The sequence below is a fragment of the Berghia stephanieae genome, chromosome 1 (genome assembly GCF_034508935.2).
Source record: "Berghia stephanieae isolate SIO BIC M18660-M18661 chromosome 1, UCSD_Bste_1.3, whole genome shotgun sequence".
NCBI classification, from domain to species: Eukaryota; Metazoa; Mollusca; class Gastropoda; order Nudibranchia; family Aeolidiidae; genus Berghia; species Berghia stephanieae.
Window position 1 is genome coordinate 101,216,383 of NC_088360.1, and position 20,930 is coordinate 101,237,312.

A 20,930-nucleotide genomic window follows, 5' to 3' on the forward strand; every position below is an offset into this window, starting at 1 on the left:
CAGATGCTCTTGAATCGCATTTTTGCAGATGACACTATTGCATAATTGATAATAAAATAACAAGAAGATTGTGCAGAACGGCCCTGAGAAACTGGCGGCTTGGGAACAGAGGCACCGCATGGAATTTCATCCAGAGAAATGAAACAATCCTAAAATCATTAGATTACAAGTCATTAGTTAGACAACAAATTGAATACGCATGCACTGTTTGGGGCCCACACTCAAAACAACTTGTTGATAAACTAGAGGCAATACAGAGACGAGCCGCTCGTTTTGTTACAGGAAACTATGAGAAAACATCAAGTGTGAGCAGCATGATTGATCAACTTGAACGGAAGTCACTCCAAAATCAGGACGAAAATAGCACGCCTGATCATGATGTATAAGATAAAGAACAACCTGGTGGTGATTTCAAATCCTGATCTCCAAAAACCAACGAACATCCAGGACTTCCCACGTGAACAGTTTCATCCCTTGATGGCCACCAAAGACCTCAGAAATTTCACATTTTACCCCAGAACCATTACAAAGTAGAACAATTTACCGCTGGAAGTTACATCTGCATCTACATATTTATTTACAGAGCTTTTAGATCACTGCTGAATTTTCACCTTATTGTTCATATCAAAATCTTCATGCCTAGACATTAAAGGAAGATTCAGATCATCATCATCATCATCATCATCATCATCATCATCATCATCATCATCATCATCATCATCATCAACATCATCATCATCATCATCATCATCATCATCATCATCATCATTTTTTACTCTTGTTACTGATTACTTTCGTTGTATACGTTCCGAAATTTACTATAGCTGTGTATCATTGGTCTCTCTCTCTCTCTCTCTCTCTCTCTCTCTCTCTCTCTCTCTCTCTCTCTCTCTCTCTCTCTCGTTAGTTCATTTTTCTGCGTATACTGACTCATATCAAGAACTAAAGACTATTTCTCATAATTCGAATACCACACAAAATTTTCTTGAAAGTGAAGTATCATTATTCTATAATATAAATTACTGCCCAGCCTATAGAGCAGTATAATTAGGTGCCCCAAACGTAAACAATAACAAGTTGCTAGTGATTTTCGTTAGGGACCGGAAAAATTTACGCACAATATAGGTCTCCCAATTTTGTAGTTTGAGTTGTAGGCAATACACTTTCAGTATTGAAAATATGTTTACATAAAATCTAACAGTTGCAGAAATAATAATATAAGACTTAATTATTCTGAAAATCAGGCTCCGAATAATTCTCGTCTTGTTCACACCAGCGCAATAATTTGCTCTGGTCTAAAAATAGATAGACGTAACTTTTGATAAATTTTGCCTTTTATTCCATAAAATATCCATATCTAGACATTATTTGATGCATGATCGAGTATTTATGAATATGTGTTTCTTTTGCCACCTAGCAGCCAAATTTTAAAGGTTATTTTTTTTTCTATAATTTACATTGGAACGTGAGCTGTCAAGACAGGAACATGTGGTTTGCCATGTGCTTCTAGACCTTTGTTTACGTTTGGGGCACCTAATTATACTGCTCTATAAAAAAGATGACAGAAAAATCGGAAATTCCTTGATTCGTAGAAAGCTTAATTCATAATGTTTGATAACTGTCTACTTTTTATTTCTTCAAAGATTTGGTTTAACTTATAATGATAATTTACAAGCTTACTTTTTCATTCATTTCTAACCATAAACTCTAAAGCTCTTTTGATTGTAAATATTTTAAACAAATAGTTTAATTGAATGATAATATATTATTCTCTCCACAGTATATTGCGAATGTTTATACGCATGTTTTGATCAGTGCAAGAAGCTGGATAAGTGTAAAAGTGGAAATGCCAAGATATCCGGAAAAAAATCGAAAGTGTTCGTCACCACTAGAATTGAACAACAGGTAGGCCCAAGGAGCTTACGCCTCTAGTCGGCCTCAATGATTGTTTAAAAAATGTGATAGAACAAAATGCACTAAGTTTGATATTTAAAAAAACCTTTGTGGTAAAAGTTTTCGAAAATGAATCCATCTCATCAAATGAAATTGCATGTTCAAATTCCCACTCACAACTTTAGACTTGAACTTGACTTGAGTCGTCGCAGTGTAGTGACTGACAATTTCAATCTTCTATACTTAGATCTAGTTAGAATTTTGAGTGACATTCTCTCCTTATTCTGATATTTTGTCAAGAAGTAAAATTTGATAGTAGTACTGCGAATAGTGATTTCCTCTATTACTATTCGCTAGTACTGCGAATAGTAGATAGTGATAGCGGTCGTTTTCGTTATATGGTAATATCTAAGTAATGGCAAGAGGCTAGGGAGACCAAAATCTTGGTCTCCCTTGCCAAAATGGCCCGTTTTGGCTAGGGAGACAAAGATTTTCGTTTTATGGAACTGTTTCTTTATGTTAAAGGGGCGAGTTTTTTCTTCTATTTATTCATTGCTTGCCTGTATGTTTTTGTTGTTTTTTTTTGTTTTTTTTCTTTGTTTTTTTTTTTTTTGGGAGGGGGGGGGGGGGTTGGTTATTTTTTTAGGTAATATTCACCCCTCCCCCTCCCCACCCACATGAAAAAAAAGTGTAAGAGAAGAGATTGCAAGTTATCGGCCGGTCGCCCACACAAAATTTAACTTTAATTTTTTAACAATATTTTTAGATTTTTGCTAGGAAGATACGATTTTGGTCTTCCGACTCAAAACCTATGGAATTGTTTCTTGTACTTGTACTATAATTATGTTGAAGAGTGCAGTTTTTGTTGTTTTTTGTTTTTGTTTTTTTTGTGTTTTTTTTTTTCTTTTGTTTTGTTTTTGTTGGTTTTGTATTTTTAGATAGAGAGAGAGAGAGAGCCGCCCAACACAAAAATTATTTGAATTTTCATTTTCTTTTTTGTTCTTCAATTTTATCTTATGTAGTTCAAAAACATCCTGTTACTTTTCTGGGGAGTGGGGGGGGGGGGGGTACAATGCAGTACAACGACTATCACAAATCGTTTGTTTGTAAAGGGTTTACGGTGCTTGCAACACAGGTCACATCAGTGTCGGTAAAAAGGAAGAAAGGATAGTGCGGCAGCTTTTTTCTTTGATATCATATCATGGTCTCCCCTGCGCCAAACACATTGTCATCTATAGAGATGTTAACGGCCAAACACCTTGGTCGTTTGTGGGTTCCCCCACCTTCCCTCGTCATCAGTTTATAATTTTCTCTCCGTACCTATAACAGAGCTCCGCATTCACTATTATCTAATATTAAATGACACTGACCCTGCCCCACCCCTAACGCATGGTAGTATGGGCCTGAGGTAGTCTCCACTCTATCGTCGTCTCAGTTTCTTGTGAGCTGACGCCGACAGCAGATCTTTGTTCAACTGAATGTCTCAGTAGAAAACAGGGACGTTTTTTTATTTTTTTTATTTTTTTTTTTTGTTGTTTTTTTTATGCTCTATTGCTTAAAGAAACTGCGCCGGTTATACCAAATTATATGAAAATCACGATATTACGAACATCAGTCTTGTTATTTAATACTATATAACAATGCATGCTGAGCCCTCTTTAGACACGGAGAGAAAATTATAAACTGGTGGTGGAGGAAGGCGGGTGGAGGGGGGGGGGGGGGATCCACAAATAACCGAGATGTTGGGTGCAAGGGAGACCATGATACGAGATCAAAAAGAAATAAAAAGCCGCCAACAATTCTATAATTGAAAACACGGATTTACTCCTTACCGGGAGGCCAAAATCATGGTCTATCTTGCCCAAATTGAATTGAAAAAAGAAGAGTACAAAATAAATTTTGTATGGGGCGGGGGGGGGGGGGGTTGGGGTATGGTACTAATGTTAGCTACAAGGCCTAAAAACAAACAAACCAATTAATAAAAAAGAAATAAATAAGATTTTAAACAAAGCAAGACAAAACAAACAAACAAAAAAAACAATCCACAACATGAAGGAGCAGTTCTATAAATGAATACACCGTTGACTTAGCAAAAATCTAAAAATATTGTTTAAAAAAAAAAAATTTGTGTGGGCATCTCTTTTCTGACATTTGTTGGCGTGATTGTAGTGGTGGTGGTGATGATATATCTAGTAGTGGTATATATATACTCCACCATTTTAATGTGCAAAATTTATGGCAGTTAAGACATCTTTCATAAGGAGGTATAGAATAGCCATAAATATAGATGATAACCACAAGAGATGCTTTGAAAGACTTATACCTATTACTAAATGTTTCAAATGATATCTAAAAAGTATAAGATAGAATTAATGTAGTGCAAAGGTTAATGAAAAAGAGCCTAGATATGGATTCCTGTCCTTGTTCTAAGATTTGGTCATTTGGCGGAATATCTGTGGAGGAAAAATAACCAAAACTTGCTGAACTGGTTCCTGACCTCCAATTGTGGGCAGGGAGGTCACTTACTGTGTCTCTATACCCCTATGCTTGTTTTACAACTTGTTTTATCTCTTTGTCTTGAAATGATTGATTTTGTCTTTCCCTTTGTTCCCATGGCTGAGTCAAACGTATAGTTTAAGTTTTCAGAGATGATATTTTTCCCTCGTAAATCATCTCTCTGTTTATATATTACTATATTTGTTGTTTTGAATTTATTATATAAGCATTTGAGTTTGTTCCTCTCAGTGGGATCCTGTGCTTGTGTTTGGAAGAGACTTTTAGATGATCTCATGCACAATGATAGTATGCTTTTGGAATCTACAGCTGTTCCATATTTGTACTATTCCCCTTTGTCTTTCTTTTTCTTGTGTGCTTTCAAATGTAAATCTATAATCCTATTTTCTTCCTTTTTACTGGCATTGAAATGACCTAAAAGTAAAAGTGTCACAAGTGCCATAACATCCTTAAAATATAAAAAACAAAAACAAGCACTAATGTGAGAATAACCTGCTTCATAGATTCATAGCTGTAAACCATTAAAATGGAATTCAGAATCCACGTCTAAAACTTTTTTCCCCCCATTTTCACTTTCCAAAATTTTAATATCTTCATCATCACCACCATCATCTTCGTCGTCGTCATCATCATCAATAACATCATTATAATTATAATACTTTTAAAACTATAAACCTGTCATATCTATTTTATTTTTCTTTGGTTGAACTGTTCCTACAATTTATCACACTTTAATTATTTTTTTTTACATACAGATTGATGAAGGGCTGACAGACCAAGCAGCCATGATCAATACAGATAACTTGCTAAAGGTGGTGACCCCACCACCTTTAAATACTCCATTGATTCCAAATTCAAATTCAATCAACCTTCCCCTTATTGGACGGATCCAGTTTCTTAAAGATTTCCAAGGGAGGATGTTAGTGTCTGGCGTTTTTGCCTACTGGCTGTATGGAACATTGGTCACATATTACATTGTTCTCATTCCTGCCATAGCAGACGACTTGATACCTTATCCAAATCTTGTCCTATACAGTAAGAATGTATTGATTCCATTTGTTTCGAAATGTCACAATCTCACTTTATAGATTGGATGATGTGAGTTGTTATTGCTCATTACCACTGATTTATTGCTTACCTTCAGGATTTATTTTTTGAACACATTCTGTAACTAGATTTTAATTAACACCATGTGGAATATTCATTTATTTCTCGTTTTAATGTTAATGCCCGAATATGATTTTATCCAAATATATTTTACTGATAAACTTCAGGTAAAATAAAATATAAACAAGGTATGTAATAACATACATAACTTGCACCTCGTTCCTATGAAAGAGCAGCAGTTGGTGAAATTCCTCTTAGGGTTGGAAACTTTGGACTCCCTTGGATGATAGCCTTCAGTGGGGTTCCTGACTTCCCATACTGGGCAGGGAAGCACTTACTGTGTCTTCTATCCCCCCTGTCTCTGTTTTCCAACATGCTTTCTGGCTTTGTCTTGGGATGATATTACTTCCTGGCCCTGGCCAGATACCCTAACTGGGAGGGAAACAGTCAAATGTATAGTTAGAGTTTTGGGAAATTATTTTTTTGTCTTGTAAATCATCTCTCTGTTATGCACTGTTTTGTTTTCATATATATGATTTGTGAACATTTGAGTGGGGACCTGATTGTATCTTGATGAGACTTTTAGGTGAACTCAAACTAATTACTTTGATAGTGTGCTCTTGAAATCTACATCTGTTTCCTATTTGAACTAATTCCCCTTTGTTTCACCTTTTCTTGGGTGCTTTAATTGTAATTCTGGAACTTTTTACTATCCCATTTTCTTCCTATGTACTGGCACTGATGTGACCTTAATGTGTTGCAAGTGCCGTAAAAACCTTAAAAACAAACAAAAACATTACTATTATTATTATTATTATTATTATTATTATTATTATTATTATTATTATTATTATTATTATTATTATTGTTATTATTATTATTATTATTATTATTATTATTATATTATTATTATTATTATTATTATTATTATTATTATTATTATTATTATTATTATTATTATTATTATTATTATTATTATTATTATTATTATTATTATTATTATTATTATTATTATTATTATTATCTTTACTGTTGTTATTATTATTATCATCATTATCATTATTATTAAAGTATGGCACAATATGAATGTCTAGAGCCCAAGTGATTGTGGTTGTAAAATTCTTTTAAATTAACTATAATCAGCAAATTGTATTGATGTTTTCAGGTTTTTTGTCAGTCTCAGCTCTCTGTTTAATGGCTCTATGTCGAGCCAGCCTCACAAACCCAGGGCAAATTCCCTCAAGTTCTTATGCAGGTAAATTTTTTTAAAAAGGATATATGAAAATAGAAAGTGCAGACATGCCTATTATCCAGGTATCCGGATTTGTTCCTGATATTTAAAAAAAAAAATATATAATAAAAGGCTGTCCCAGAAAATACAGAAGTTTATTATGTGTTCCGGTAATTAAACCGTTATATTACCATCTCTGGAATTAAATGTTTATGCAATCTTAATCCACTAATGTGACAATCGTCATTATCATCTATACTGCCCTGACATGGCAGTATTTTGCATCAATTGCAGCCGCATTGCGCCACAAAAGATCGCAAAATATCACTGATTTGCATTGCAGCCGCAAAATCCGCACATTTTTGAACATTTTCGAGATTTTGCAAAGAAAAAAAAAAATAAATTTTTAATAATAATAATAATAAAACAAAAAAAAAGCTTGTGTAGAACGTGAAAGATAATTAATCAAGGGTAGTTTCTTTTGTACTGTCTCATTTTCTTCCTTTTACTGGCGCTGATATGACCTTACATTTGTTGCAATTGCCATGAAACCCTTAAAAACAAACAAATACCTTTCTCTTTCATAAACTAATTATGGGTAATTAGGAAAATTAATCACAATTTTTTGCAAATTTTGCAGTTTTTAGCTTGCAAAATTTGGGATTTTTTGAGGTAAAAAACCGCTGTGTCAGACTACCACAACCATCACATCATTATTATCCCAACCACCAAGACTACAGCAATGACCTCATAATCATTCCAACCACCAATACTACCACAACCGTCATCATTCCTATCTCCACCATTACAACCCCTGCTACCACCACATCATCATCACTTACAGCGCTATAACATAAACTATGGCGTCGCACTGTCATATAAGCTCAAGCCTATGGTCAGGCAAACCATTTTTTATATTAAAAAGATAAATTAGGTTTTAATCATAGCTTCATAATTCTTAGGTAAGACCAATTCAATTCGTTGTTTGGATGAGTCATCCTACAATTTCAATCTGGACAGCTGTCTTGACATTTGTTTGTCAACAAATATTGTGCAACTGTTACATATCTCCTATCCATTGTGCCAGCTGCGCATAATATATTCCAGTGTCATCAGTGGTAAGGTGGATTGTCTTTTACAAATTCAATGTTAGCGTGGTTTGTGACGGAAAAAGTTACATTGACATCAAAACTGTGGCCCTGGCTGATAAGGCGCTTTACGTGCAATACCTTACTCGACTCAGATGTATATGAGTGCCTGGCTGAGTCCTAGTAATAAAAAGGAAACCTCATGTACGGTATGACATGGAAATTTGGCTCAGTTTGCCCTGATGAGGGAATACATGAACTATGGATAAACTCATTCCCAGAGAGCATTGCCACGACTTGTGTCTCATTTTTGATTTTGTGTGTGTGTGTGTGTGTGTTTATCAGCCCTTTATAGGTAATATATTTTTTTCAACTCATAATCCCTTCCTTAATTCCTATTAATCTCATTTTGAACAGAATTTTTTTTAAAGCATGTAAGGCATTCCATTGGTTGGAAAGAAAAAAATATTGTATTAACTGTCAATTTCAATTGCTGATTATTGCTACATTGGGTCGCTAAACAGACAAGATTTTTATTCAATTGAATTTTGCAATATTGAGGTTTTTGTTACTAACAGTATATAGCAAAAAGTCAGGACTCTGGAGTCATGTCGATATTCAGGGGATGTTGCCATTCAGGGTGTCATTATCTAGAATGCACTGTATTTAAACTTTCTTATTCTTCTTGTGCATAGACTCAACATGGAACCTGTGTAAAACTTGTAACAGGATGCGCCCTGCCCGAGCACATCATTGTAGAAGATGTGGCCAGTGTGTGATGAGAATGGATCATCATTGTCCTTGGTATGGATTTTGCTTGATAATCCATTTGTTTGTTTTGTTTTGTTTTTGTTTTTTGTTTGTTTTGTTTTTGTTTGTTTGTTGTTGTTTTTTTTTTTTTTTTTTTTTTTTTTTTGGGGGGGGGGGGGGTGACCTTAACGCACAATTTTCAATCATTTTTTTATTTTTACTGCAATTCAATCCTCGAATAAGTTGTCATAAAGTTTACTAGGAGAGCATAAGGTTGAACGTTTTAATGAGCTAATAAGATGAAATTGGATGAATAATTGTGAACATATGTGGAGCAATTATTGTTAAACCTGTGTGTAGCTTGGGAACAAGAAGTAGTATTAGGTCTTTTCTTTAGAGCCATTCAGCCCATTGAGTCTTGAGTAATTTGGCTTTTGACACAGAGGAGAACCAATTATTTTATTACCCTACTGGTCTCTTTCAAAGTACTTTATGCAATGTCTAAATTAGACCCGCCTTTATATTCACTGGGAAAAAGAAAATCTCAACCATTTGAGCCATTCATCCTCTACTGTTGTTTTAATTAGGTCAAATCTGGAACCTTTGACATTGTATGAAAGTTATATTTTCGTCATTCATCTTTTGCTGCTTTCTTTTTTATGCTTAATTTTGAAATGACCAACAATAAATTAAAGAAACAACATATTTATATTTTATGAATTGATAATAGTAGTAGATAACATTTATATCATCCAATTTTATAATTCTCTATAATTTCAATGGTTACATATGTCTCCAGATAGATTAATTCTTGTTATGAATGTTGTGAGTCAGACATTTGTTGAATACTCATTCACCATTTCAGGATCAACAATTGTGTGGGAGAAGGAAACCATTTTGCATTCATACTCCTCAATATTTACGCTTTCCTGCTGAGTTTATATGCACTTATTCTCAACCTGTGCCATTTCTGGGTTTTTCCCAAATGTATTAACTGTGACAAAGTAAGTGGTTATTTTTTCTTTCATTTTATTTATATTTCAGGGTCAAGGATTTTCCTTTTAAAACGATCATATATACACTATAATATACATATATATATATATTATATATATATATATATATATATATATATATATATATATATATATATATATATATATATATATATATATATTATTATTTATATACACACACAAAGTGATACATTATAAGTTTCATTTGTCAGAAGAAAAAAAACATTTTTAGCACAATAAATTTCACGGAAATGATTTTGGTGATAGTGTATTGAGTACTTTGTTCTTTCATTTATTTATTTATCTTTTTTTCATACTGGAATGGAACATGTGGCTCTTTCATTCTATAACAACATCCAATACAATAAAAACTGGCTGAAACAAAATTTAGGAGAAATTAAAACTTTTTTTTTGTTTTGTTTTTTTTTGTTGTCAAAGATGCCCAAATAATATGTAGTTGTTGTTAAAATATTGAAATGCATGAAAGTGTAAATCCAGGTCCTATTAAATTGACTTTTATCTCTAATACTTAACTTTTTACTCACATTCTCTCACCTTACTCAGGTGTAAAATGAGTACCTGGCCGTTAACAGTGTTGTCTCTGTCCGAAAAAATTGTAATGTCCTACATGTTAAGTGTTGCTGTTGGCCAGGGACCCCTTGTAAGCGCTTTGAGCACGTTTAGTGGATATTGCGCTATATAAAAGCTCAAGCTCAAGTTAATACATTTTCAAATTGAACTTTCATACCTACATGCAAACTACTACTGTGTTACTGGGTTTTTTTTATCGGAGTGAAGCTATGCTAAAACATGATCAGAAATATGATAGTTTGGTTTATGCACTTTATAAAACTGTATTTAATCTTCTCAATAAAATATATAAACTTAACTCAAGTTGCATATTTTTGACTATAAATTAGATTTTAAGCACCAATATCACTCTGATATATTACTGTTTTATGGTGGTAGTTTACACGTTATTGTTCCATTCATATATTAGACTCATTTAGACCTCTGCACTCACATCTTTCTATAAGGTAGGCATCGTATTAACAGTTAACATTATTTAAGAGTCCTTCAGAGCCATTAGGCCTATGGAGCCGGTGTTTATCCCAGTTTTTATAGTGTGAAACAGTTAACAGTAATTGCTTGCTACCCTTTTAATAGTACACTTGTCTATCGCACAGTACTTTCCATCAGACATAAGAGACCCAGTTACCTAATCACTTCTGGGTGGACAGGGGGGGGGGGAGTCAGGATAAAAATCTTCACCCAGGATTGATCTTAGTCCCATTGCTTGTGAAGTGAATTATCTAACTCTAATAACTGGGATATTATAGAGAGCTTACATTATTTAAGTTGTTATATAAAGATAGATATGAGCTCAAAATATTGATTATTACTTTTTTTTTTTTCCTCTGTACTTTGTGTGGAGTTTTCTCTTTTGGAATTCATAGGTGTCCACATCAGGTCAAATCCAGATTGACCCAGATGTTGAATTACAGTTTAAAAAAGAAAAATTATATTCGGTTACTCACAAATTTTAATCCCCAGTGCTGTTTGTAACTGACTGATTGTTTGTTTTTTTAAACGCACACAATAAAAAAGCCAATATGTTATTATTTTAAGAATGTTCTACACAGACTACACCTGAATTATATTTTGATACCATTCCAGAATGCTTTCCACATAAAACACAGTATATGGTTCATGTACCTTTTATTTCTCTTGGCCATCAACATGGTGTCGGTCATGGTAGGACTGACATGGCAGCAGCACGATAATATTTTACATGTAAGTATTAACCGGGGTGATATCTGACAGAGATGCCACTTTTTTTTTTTTGAAAATTCTGGATTTCCACAAATTAAGAAACACCAGATTGAATTCTGGATCTGAGAGACAGCAAGCAGCCTTCAAGGTGCCCCTGCACCTCAATAGCAAAAGTAGTAAATATACAATCTAATTCCATATCAACTCTCCAGTATGCCTGGATGATCCTCTGTTGACATGAATTGAAATCTTATTTAATTTCACCACTTTTCAGTAGCATGTGATTACTTTTTTTTTCTCCGTATTTAGTGGTTGTGAAAAAGTTCAGGGAATTTCATATAACTGAAGTGACATCTCTGATCTGAGATGTAGCTCTTGATTTTAACAAAGTGTCAGCTTATTATTATTATAAAGATACTTTTATGGAATCATGCCTCTAAGGTCATAATCTCAATAGTCAATTCTTTGTATTACAGATTTTTAATATTTTTGTAACTTGAACCAAATTTTCAATCACAGAGTTACACGCAACCTTTTTTTTTTTTAACGTGCTCTGTCACAATTTTAGTCTCAACTATACCCCAATACACATTTACATCTGAGTGGGATAAAATGTATTAAGTACTGTACCCAAGAATACAATGTGGGGACCAAAGCTTTTGCTATCATTGTCACCCATCCAGTCATTAACAATGCTCAGCATTGCTTGACAAGAGAAGAAAGCATACATACTGCTGTGCTGTTGATGTCACAAATAATGGGCAATAGAAGGATTTGGGATCTGTATTTTACTCCTGTTTCTCTTTGAAAAAGAAGAGAAAAAAAGATGAACAAAAATGAATATAACAGCTTCGAAAAAAAAAAAAAATAACAAACACAGAATATTACAGGCCTGAAACCCTTCTTCAGCCAGTAACAAAAACAATATAAACATTAATACATCACTTAGAATTCAGACAGACGACAAGAGAAGTAGTGGATCAGAGGCTTTCCGTCTTAGACCATGTTTCATCTTATAGAGGGTTTGGTAATGGTAGATTTGACTAGATGTGAGAAGATGTTTTTTAACAAGTATGTAATTTAATATATTCTAATGTCTGCACCCATGATATATGAAAAGATGACCTCTTTGATTTTTTTTTTCTAATTTGACCAGAATCGCACAATTTTAGAAAACGTGATAAACGGATCACCCAAGAGGTAAGTTTAACTAAAAGTAATTTAGTGGTTCAAACTGTCAGGTTTTTTTGTTTGTTTTTTTTTTTGTTGTTTTTTTTTATGTTTTTGTTTTGTCTGCCTCTATTTCATGTACAAATTTTTCAGATTAGAAAATGGATTTAACCCATAGATGCCCGCTTCCCCTGGAGTCGCCCGCGACTGTTGAGGCCCGCATCGCCTGTCATCGCCCGCGGCCCCCGAGAAAAAACGGATCATGTTTACTTTGTTATTGCAACGAATCACTTCGTTTTATTCTAAACCGGAAACATCGTAAACGTAATGCGATCGTTCTATTTTCGTTTCCTTTTTACCGCACGTTTATATCGTTGATAGCAAGTGAGTAATCGAATTCAGAAAAATGGCATTCCCGTACCTCACGAGTTTGTTGCGTGGCGCTAGAAATGATGTTTTGGAGAGTGGTGTAGACGATGAAGAGGATTTTGGAAATGAAAGCGATATCGAACTAGAAAGAGAAGATGTAAACGATGGTGGGGATGGACAAGACGAGGCGTTAGCACCCGATCAAGGTGATTCGGACACTGAATCGGAGTCCGAGATTGACGAAAATGACGGGAATGGGGGTGCGGGGAATGAGTTTTTTTTTTTAATATTTTTTTTTCCAATTTAATAAAATCAAAACATGTCATGTTATATATCATTCGAAAGCCAATTTATCTGGCTATAAAAAGGAATTAAAATTATAATTTTATGTCATTTGGTTCTCGTTTAATAATTTTTTAACTTTGTGTTGGTATTTTTTTGTTAAGAGTTATGCCCCTTACACTGGGCCTCAGGGGAATTTTTTTTAGTAAACACCGGGCCTCTATGGGTTAAAAAGTGATTCCATTGTTTTTGCCAATGTCATGAGGTGATGTAATCCAATCCAATCCATTTACTCTTGCTTCACAATCAAAGGGACTGAGATCGATCCTCGATTCAGTCAAGATTATTTTTTTTCTGACCCCCATGTCCAATGATTGGGTAGATGGGTCTGTTAGATCTGGTGGAAAGTACTTTGTGATAGACTAGCATCCTCTTCAAAGGATAGCAAGGACTACTGTCACAGCTTCAGTAATGAAGGTTTAGGGGACATTGTGTATATGTTGATAGTTTGAATTGTACAGTTCTAGAGGCTTGTGCGGCTATGTGGTCTAGTGGTATGACTCTTTTGGATTGGAAGGTCCTGGGTTCGAGCCTCACTCAGCGCATAGTTGAGTCCTTGGAAAAGGCTCTTTACTCACATTCTCTCACTCTACTCAGGTGTAAAATGAGTACCTGGCCATTAACAGCTTTGTCTCTGTCCGAAAAAATTGTAATATCGCCGGCCGAACAGGCATCGTGTCTCGTTCTACATGTTACATGTTGCTGTTGGTCAGAGACTCCTTTGTAAAGCACTTTGAGCATGTTTAGTGGATACTGCGCTATATAAAAGCTCAATTGTTTATTTTTAAAAAAAAATTTTATAGGCTTGATCATTCAGAGCTCCAATCATAAACCTGTTCACTTTTCAAACTGTCAAATAGGAAATTTGAGATTGGTCAAACTTAATCTCCCTACATTTACTATTAATAACAAATTCAAATAAAAGAAAAAGATAACTTACAGAATATTTTGTAGAGTATGTGTTGTTGGGTTTTTTTTTTTCTCACTTAAATATGCTATTCTTATAAGATGGCGTCATCTTGTTGCTATTACCAGATCCAAGTCAAATGAATACTTGAAAATGAGACGCCATTAGATATACCATATTATGATATCAAACATAACCAACATGGTCAAACTATCATATTTCTCAATTGTCATCATTTATCATGTTTATTAACGTTCCTTTTTAAAAAATGATGAATTCTGAAGCTCTTATTGGGGGAAATCTATCTATAATCAGGAATACGGGAACAAGGCAACTAGATCAGTAATTTCATGATCAAATCGGGAGGGTTTACAGATCTGAATGAGCAGTGTATAAGTTTTGTATTGACAAGAGAATGAATTCAATATCTGAATTAAGATGTATGAACAATGTCACTCTGATTGTTGGTGGTCTCCTTTACATATCAATACTCAAAAGAACTAAGACTTTCATTTCTTTATTCTTTCATTCCATCAGGGGTGACACCCGTAAATGTTACTTTGCTTACAAAGATCTTTGTGGTCAGGGGACTCCACTTCTATGGTTTTGGCCTTTGCGACGAAGACTGGCAAATCTACCTTATCAGATCCAAGACAATGTGTGATGATATCTTCTTTAGAATGAATGGTTTAACCTGTTAACTGTCGTACTTTGGAAGAACACGTATTTTAAAATTTGCCCAAAAATCTCGTCAATTCATTAAAATGATTCTCATGAACAAGCATTTGAATTTTTGGGACGCTCTCCCTGTGAATATTATAAGTGCTGACTTATTATCATCTTTCAAATCTAAATTGCAAACTCACCTTTTTGTCTCATGATTTCCATCTTATAAATGAAGTTTTACCTACCATTTGTGCAAAATTTAATGTCCATTACTATGTAAATAATTGAATTGCTATTTTTTTTTTTTTTTTAACTTTTCATTGTATTTCTTTACTTATTTTAAGAATGTAAAGCGTCTAGAGCCTGATGAAATTGGGGTAATGCACTATACAAATGCCATATATTACTTAATATTATTATTATCTTGGCAAAAACTCTCAAACCTGGGATTTCGTAAGGTCCCAGGTTAGAGAGCTTTTGCCGAAATGAGGGTCATTTAAATGAGAGCAACAGTTAACTGGTTAATTGAATAGAATATAAAATACAGCCCACCTTGTCAATCTGGTCTTATATCCAAAATGAATTGGGTTAAGAAATTTTAGTTTAAAGTCAAAATGTGACCTGCTGTCTCAAAATGGTATTATGTCAGGACAAACTCGTTCCTGGAAATTGAATTTAAAGTCTCAAACATTAAACGTTGGATTAATTTTCTCTTGGTTATTGTGGAGAACAAACACAATTTTTAACATTGCAAAAATATCTAAGTTCGTAATTCTTCTAATTTTAATTCCAAATTAATTATCTTTTCTGATTCTGATTCTGATTCATCTTGACATAATAAAGTTTTGAGATGGTGAGGTGAGTCTCAAATGATTAGAATAAGAATATTTAATTATTTTACAGTAGAAGAAATTTCCTCTATTCTTAACAAGGCATCTCTTTTAACTAAATTTTTAAAAGTCAAGCATAAAGTTATATTTCAAGCATCGGGTACAACTCTATATAATATTGTTTTTAGATTATTTGTCACATATACATACCTGCCTACTTTTAAGGATTGTCCGCAATTGTAATGGAAATTTGGTGAATTACGGACTTAGGAAAATGGAAGAAATATCACGGATTTTGATTTCTTAGCAATTTGGTTGCAGTATTAGAGATGAAAACATTTTTTTTTCAAGTTGTCGCAGTTTTAAGTGAGAAAAAGATTTCCCCTTAAAGTTATGAAGGCTACCTCTCAGTTCTATACCCATGAGAGCCAGGTCGATCCGATCACTGACTCAAAATGGTAGCAGTCAACAGAAAAGTTTATTCTTCACATGAAGAGTTGCATATAACATTTTTTGTAGGGCTTAGTATTACTGAAATTTTACCATTTATTACTGATGAATTTTATGTTGGTTACTGTTTTGAAATCTTCAAGTAGGCAGGCATGCATATATGTGATAGTTACAAAGATATTTGATGAATGGTTCAGATATAGTAAGGGAAATTTAATTTTAGCTCCCAACATAAGTGAGAATGTGAATGACAAATGATCATGACAAAAATGAGTATAAGTATAAGATCGTGAAACCAATTTTTTAAAAAAAACATACTCAGGGAAAACAACTTATACATTTATTAACATGTGACCATAAATACTAGTTGCAGGTAATGTTTTACCATTCTTTTAAGTGTTTTGGGGTTTGTCATTTTTTAAATAGATAAAATAGTGAATGACACGTTTGTTTTGGGGGGATATTTTTTGTTACCCTCAGAACTCTGCTTATGATACAATTTATTGCATATTTTTATCCATGTAATGAGAGGTCCAGTGGATTAGCTCATAGATTCATTTAAACTGAGATCAGGGCTGAGAATATTCCTCCGAAATGGATGTTTATCTCCGGCCATCGCCATCACAATTCCTCCTTTTTCAATTTTTAAAAAAATAAATAAAAAAGACTCACCACAACCACTACATCAACATCCCTACCAGTCCTACTATTGCAACCACCACCACTTCATCCCTACTACAACTACTACAATCACATCATCATCCCTACCACCACTACCACAACTACATCATCTAACCTACCACCACTACTACTACAACTACTGCCACATCATCATCCCTACCACAACTATCTTCAACCATCACTATACCATCATCCCTAAGACCACAACTACTACAACCACCACCACATCGTCATCCATACCACCACTACTACTACAACCAGCACCACATCATCACCCCTACCACCACTTCCACAACCACCAACACACCACCATCCCCAAGACCACTACTACTACAACCACCACCACATCATCATCCCTACCGCACTGCTACTACAACGATCATCACATCATATCACACCACCTTTACTACAACTTCCACCACATCATCATCCCTACCACTGCTACTACAACCACCACATCATCATCCCTTCCACCACCATTACTACAACCACAATAGGTTGTAATTACACTTTCAACTTTTGAAATTCCTCCCAGTGGTGTCAGAAATTGCTGAGAGGCACATTAGTTTTGGATTGCATCTCAGTCAGTAAATTTTAATGACATTCAAACTCGTAGGTTATCGTTGCATGGATGGGTCTTGATCTATGCGCTGAAAAATTTCCTTCTTTTTTTTTGTGACCAACCCTGATAAATAATGCAATTTAACCATTTGGGTTTGTTTTTGTTTTTTGGGGGTTTTTTTGGTTTTTGTTGTTGTTTGGATATAATACAAATAAACTTGGCATTATTAAGTTTTACAATATAAAAATATACTATTTTACTTCGGATAATGTTTTAGCAGATGTTGCTGTTTTGATTCTCTTGGTGCAATTTTTAAATTCAAAGATTTCACTGATATAATTCAACTGGGTGGGTTGACCTCCCATAGTGGACAGGTTTCTCTGTCTTCTGTCCCTCTTTATCTTTTTCCCAACTTGCCAACTTGCTTTCTGTCTTTGTCCCTGAATGACATTACTTAGTTTTGTACTGGCCCTGGCTGGAGTCTTTGGCCAGGAGGGAAACATTCAAATGTATAGTTGCAGTTTTGTGAGATGATATGTCTTTCCCATATAAATCCTGTATTCTGGATCTTTTCTCCAAACTATATTCTGTGAGGTTGTGTATTTCATTGTTATTCTTGGTGTGAACTTTGTCGTAATATAGCCGATGTTTCAGTCTTTTTCATTGATATATATATATAAGTATTCATCACCATCAATTAAGATGCCATGATCCTATGTTGTTTTTTTTTAAATTGTTTCAGTGCTTTCATATCATATATGTGTATTGTAGTTTGTTATTTGTTCTTCAAAAATCCAGGATTATTATAGAAAACCATCTGTCATCTTTTAATAATATGTATAAAATGACTCATTAAGATGCTCGTTATAAAAGCTCTCTTTCTTTTCCCAAAGCTGCTAATGAAATATTATTTTGAACTTCTCATATTTTGTAATAGTTCAAAATCTCAAGTTATAGTAAAAAACAAACAAGCTTTTATATAGGGCAATATCCATTAATCATGCTCAAGCGCTTTACAAGGAGTCCCTGACCAACAGCAACATGTAACATGTAGAATGACATGATGCCTGTTAGGCGATATTACCATTTTTTTCTGACAGAGACAGTGCTGTTAACAGCCAGGTACTCATTTTACATGTGAGTGTGGTGAGAGAATGTAAGTAAAGAGCCTTTTCCAAGGATTCAACTATGCACTGAGCGAGGCTTGAACCCAGGACCTTCCAATCCTAAATCGAGTGCATACCACTAGACCACATAGCTGCGTAAAGTAGGCTTCATAAATGATAAAATTTTTCATTTTGTGGTGGAAACACGAAACTTGGCATTAAAATTTCTAAACACACCAAAAGAAGAAAAAATGTCAGAGCATCATATTTGCGACTATGTGGTCTTGTGTTATGACTAGAAGGTCCAGAGTTCGAGTCCTTCTTTGAGCGGATTATAGTTTAGTCCTTGGAAAAGGCTCTTTACCAACATTATCTCACCTTACTTAGGTGTAAAATTAGTACCCAGCCGTTTGCAGTGTCGTCTCTAAGTAAAGATCGCCTAACATGCATCATATCTCATCTTATGCTGTTGGCTAGGACCATTTATAAAACGCTTTGAGAATGTTTAGTGGATATTGCGCTATGTAAATGCTCAAGTTTATTTCAAACCTAAAACTGTACTTAATTTCATGTGTGAAAGTGAAATGTGGAAGATTGAATGTGGTACAGTGTTACATCTTTGTTGCAAGGGTTAATTATGGGTGGGGATCCCATCCACAAAGCAGTGACTGGGAACTGGCTGTTTGCAAGGTTCCCACGCAACCTTGAAAACCGGGAAATTAGATTTTGTTTTTCAAGGCCTTGAAAACGTGAAAAACATGTTTGATTTGTCCAAAACGAAGAAAAAACAGGAAATTTATTTTTAGAGGAAAAAATGACATAAGTGAGAAAAGGATCACATCAATTTTGTTGGAGTCCTCTTCAAAGGTCAGGTTGATAAAGATCTGATGTTGTCAGCCCAGCAAGGTAGGAAAAAAAAAGTACCTTATCACCTTTAAGAGTGGATGAAAGAAGAGGAACAATTACTTTGTGATAGACTAGCATCCTATCCAAAGGGTAGCAAGCAGTTGATATTGCCCTTTTAAGACTAAGAAATCTGCATTAACTCCCAACTGAATGGGTCTTATGGCTCTTAAGGACTTCTTTATTGTGTGAGGGTTTTTTTTATTGGTTTAGTCAAAGCTGAGTGTCTGCAACTCAGGGCTCTGTTAATAATAACAATAATAATATAGCAATGACTATGCCGCACAAATCTTTGGGCCTCGTTTTCGCTCACGAAGTGCCCGAATTCGCGTCAAAATATGGGACGAAGCCGTTTCGTATATGCTATTTTTTAAAATTAATTATGACGCTGTTTATCGATGAATATGACTGGAAGTTGGCACACAGTTAGAAAAAAGGTCATTTTAGATTATGTCAAGCGACAAAACTCGTGCGATTACCAGAAGACCGTTAAAAATAGATTTTTACTCTTTGGAGTAAAATATTTCTAAAACTACCGGGCGTGGAGGTTTTGTCGCTGACAAGGTAATACATGAACATTTCTTCTTTTTGGTTGTAAAATTTCATATGAATATGACGAGTACTTTTCCCGTATTGTACAAAACACCATCCTAATTTGCTCTTCTTTTAATACACTTATTACGCAAGATACAACCAAAGGTCGAATAAAAAAATGCAGAAAAAGCGTCCCATATTTTCGCGTTTTTTTCCTCTTTGCGGGTCATCCAAATAAAGGACACCTTTGAAACTGCATAACTTGTTTATTTATGAATGGATTTTCAAAATTCAAAAACATTTTTACCTAGTGGAGATAGGGCTTTGATTTTAAACAAAAATTTTCCTCAAAAAGAGAAAAAAAACATTTTTCATAGTCATTGCTAAATAATAATATACTCAAACAGACATGCATGAAACAAAAATGCGAAACTTGGCACACATATGCACAAACACATACTTACACTTAAATAATGCTTCGTGTTACCTACCTAAAAGGCATACCATCATGGTGGCAAACATTAACATAATTCTTTTTAGTATTAGAGTACTGTAAAATTTATCAATTTCAGATATTTGAGAGTTTATTAACGAAATCAAAATGCAAAAAATAATGTTTATTGTTTGTTGATTTTTATGGTCTAGCCATTTTCAGTTTACCTTGTTTTTTTTTTTTTCTGTATTATGAACTGCTTTTTGTTAGAACCAGGGATCAACAAAGTTTGTCTTTTATTATTTGAAATGTGTTGATTCTTTCCTCAGGTGATATCTGTTTTACTGTTTTTAAGATTTTCAATTATGTCTATGCAAAATCATGATGTTGAGTTCAAGCCACAAATGCACTGGAAATGCATTGAAAAAATTATAGAGATGCATGGCCGTGATGTGCTTCATATTTTGTCTATGCATTTAATTAAAATTAAATATATTTAATTTTGACCCATGTTTAATAATATACAGGTTGTGTTTTTTTATTACTACACGATAAATAGTGGAAATATCCTAAAAGCTAGAAATTATTAAAACATCTAGTTTTTT

General features: G+C 34.0%; 1 protein-coding gene across 1 annotated transcript; it reads left to right on the forward strand.

Annotated features, from left to right (window-relative positions):
- The first annotated feature begins 1,819 nt into the window (after positions 1-1,819).
- Positions 1,820-20,233, forward strand: LOC144962550 (palmitoyltransferase ZDHHC21-like). Its single transcript, XM_078895581.1, has 8 exons — positions 1,820-1,905; positions 5,163-5,442; positions 6,680-6,769; positions 8,529-8,637; positions 9,449-9,587; positions 11,277-11,393; positions 12,529-12,572; positions 14,698-20,233. The coding sequence occupies exons 2-8, from the start codon at positions 5,193-5,195 to the stop codon at positions 14,822-14,824; spliced, it is 876 nt and encodes a 291-aa protein (XP_078751707.1). The 5' UTR covers positions 1,820-1,905; positions 5,163-5,192; the 3' UTR covers positions 14,825-20,233.
- Positions 20,234-20,930: the final 697 nt, after the last annotated feature.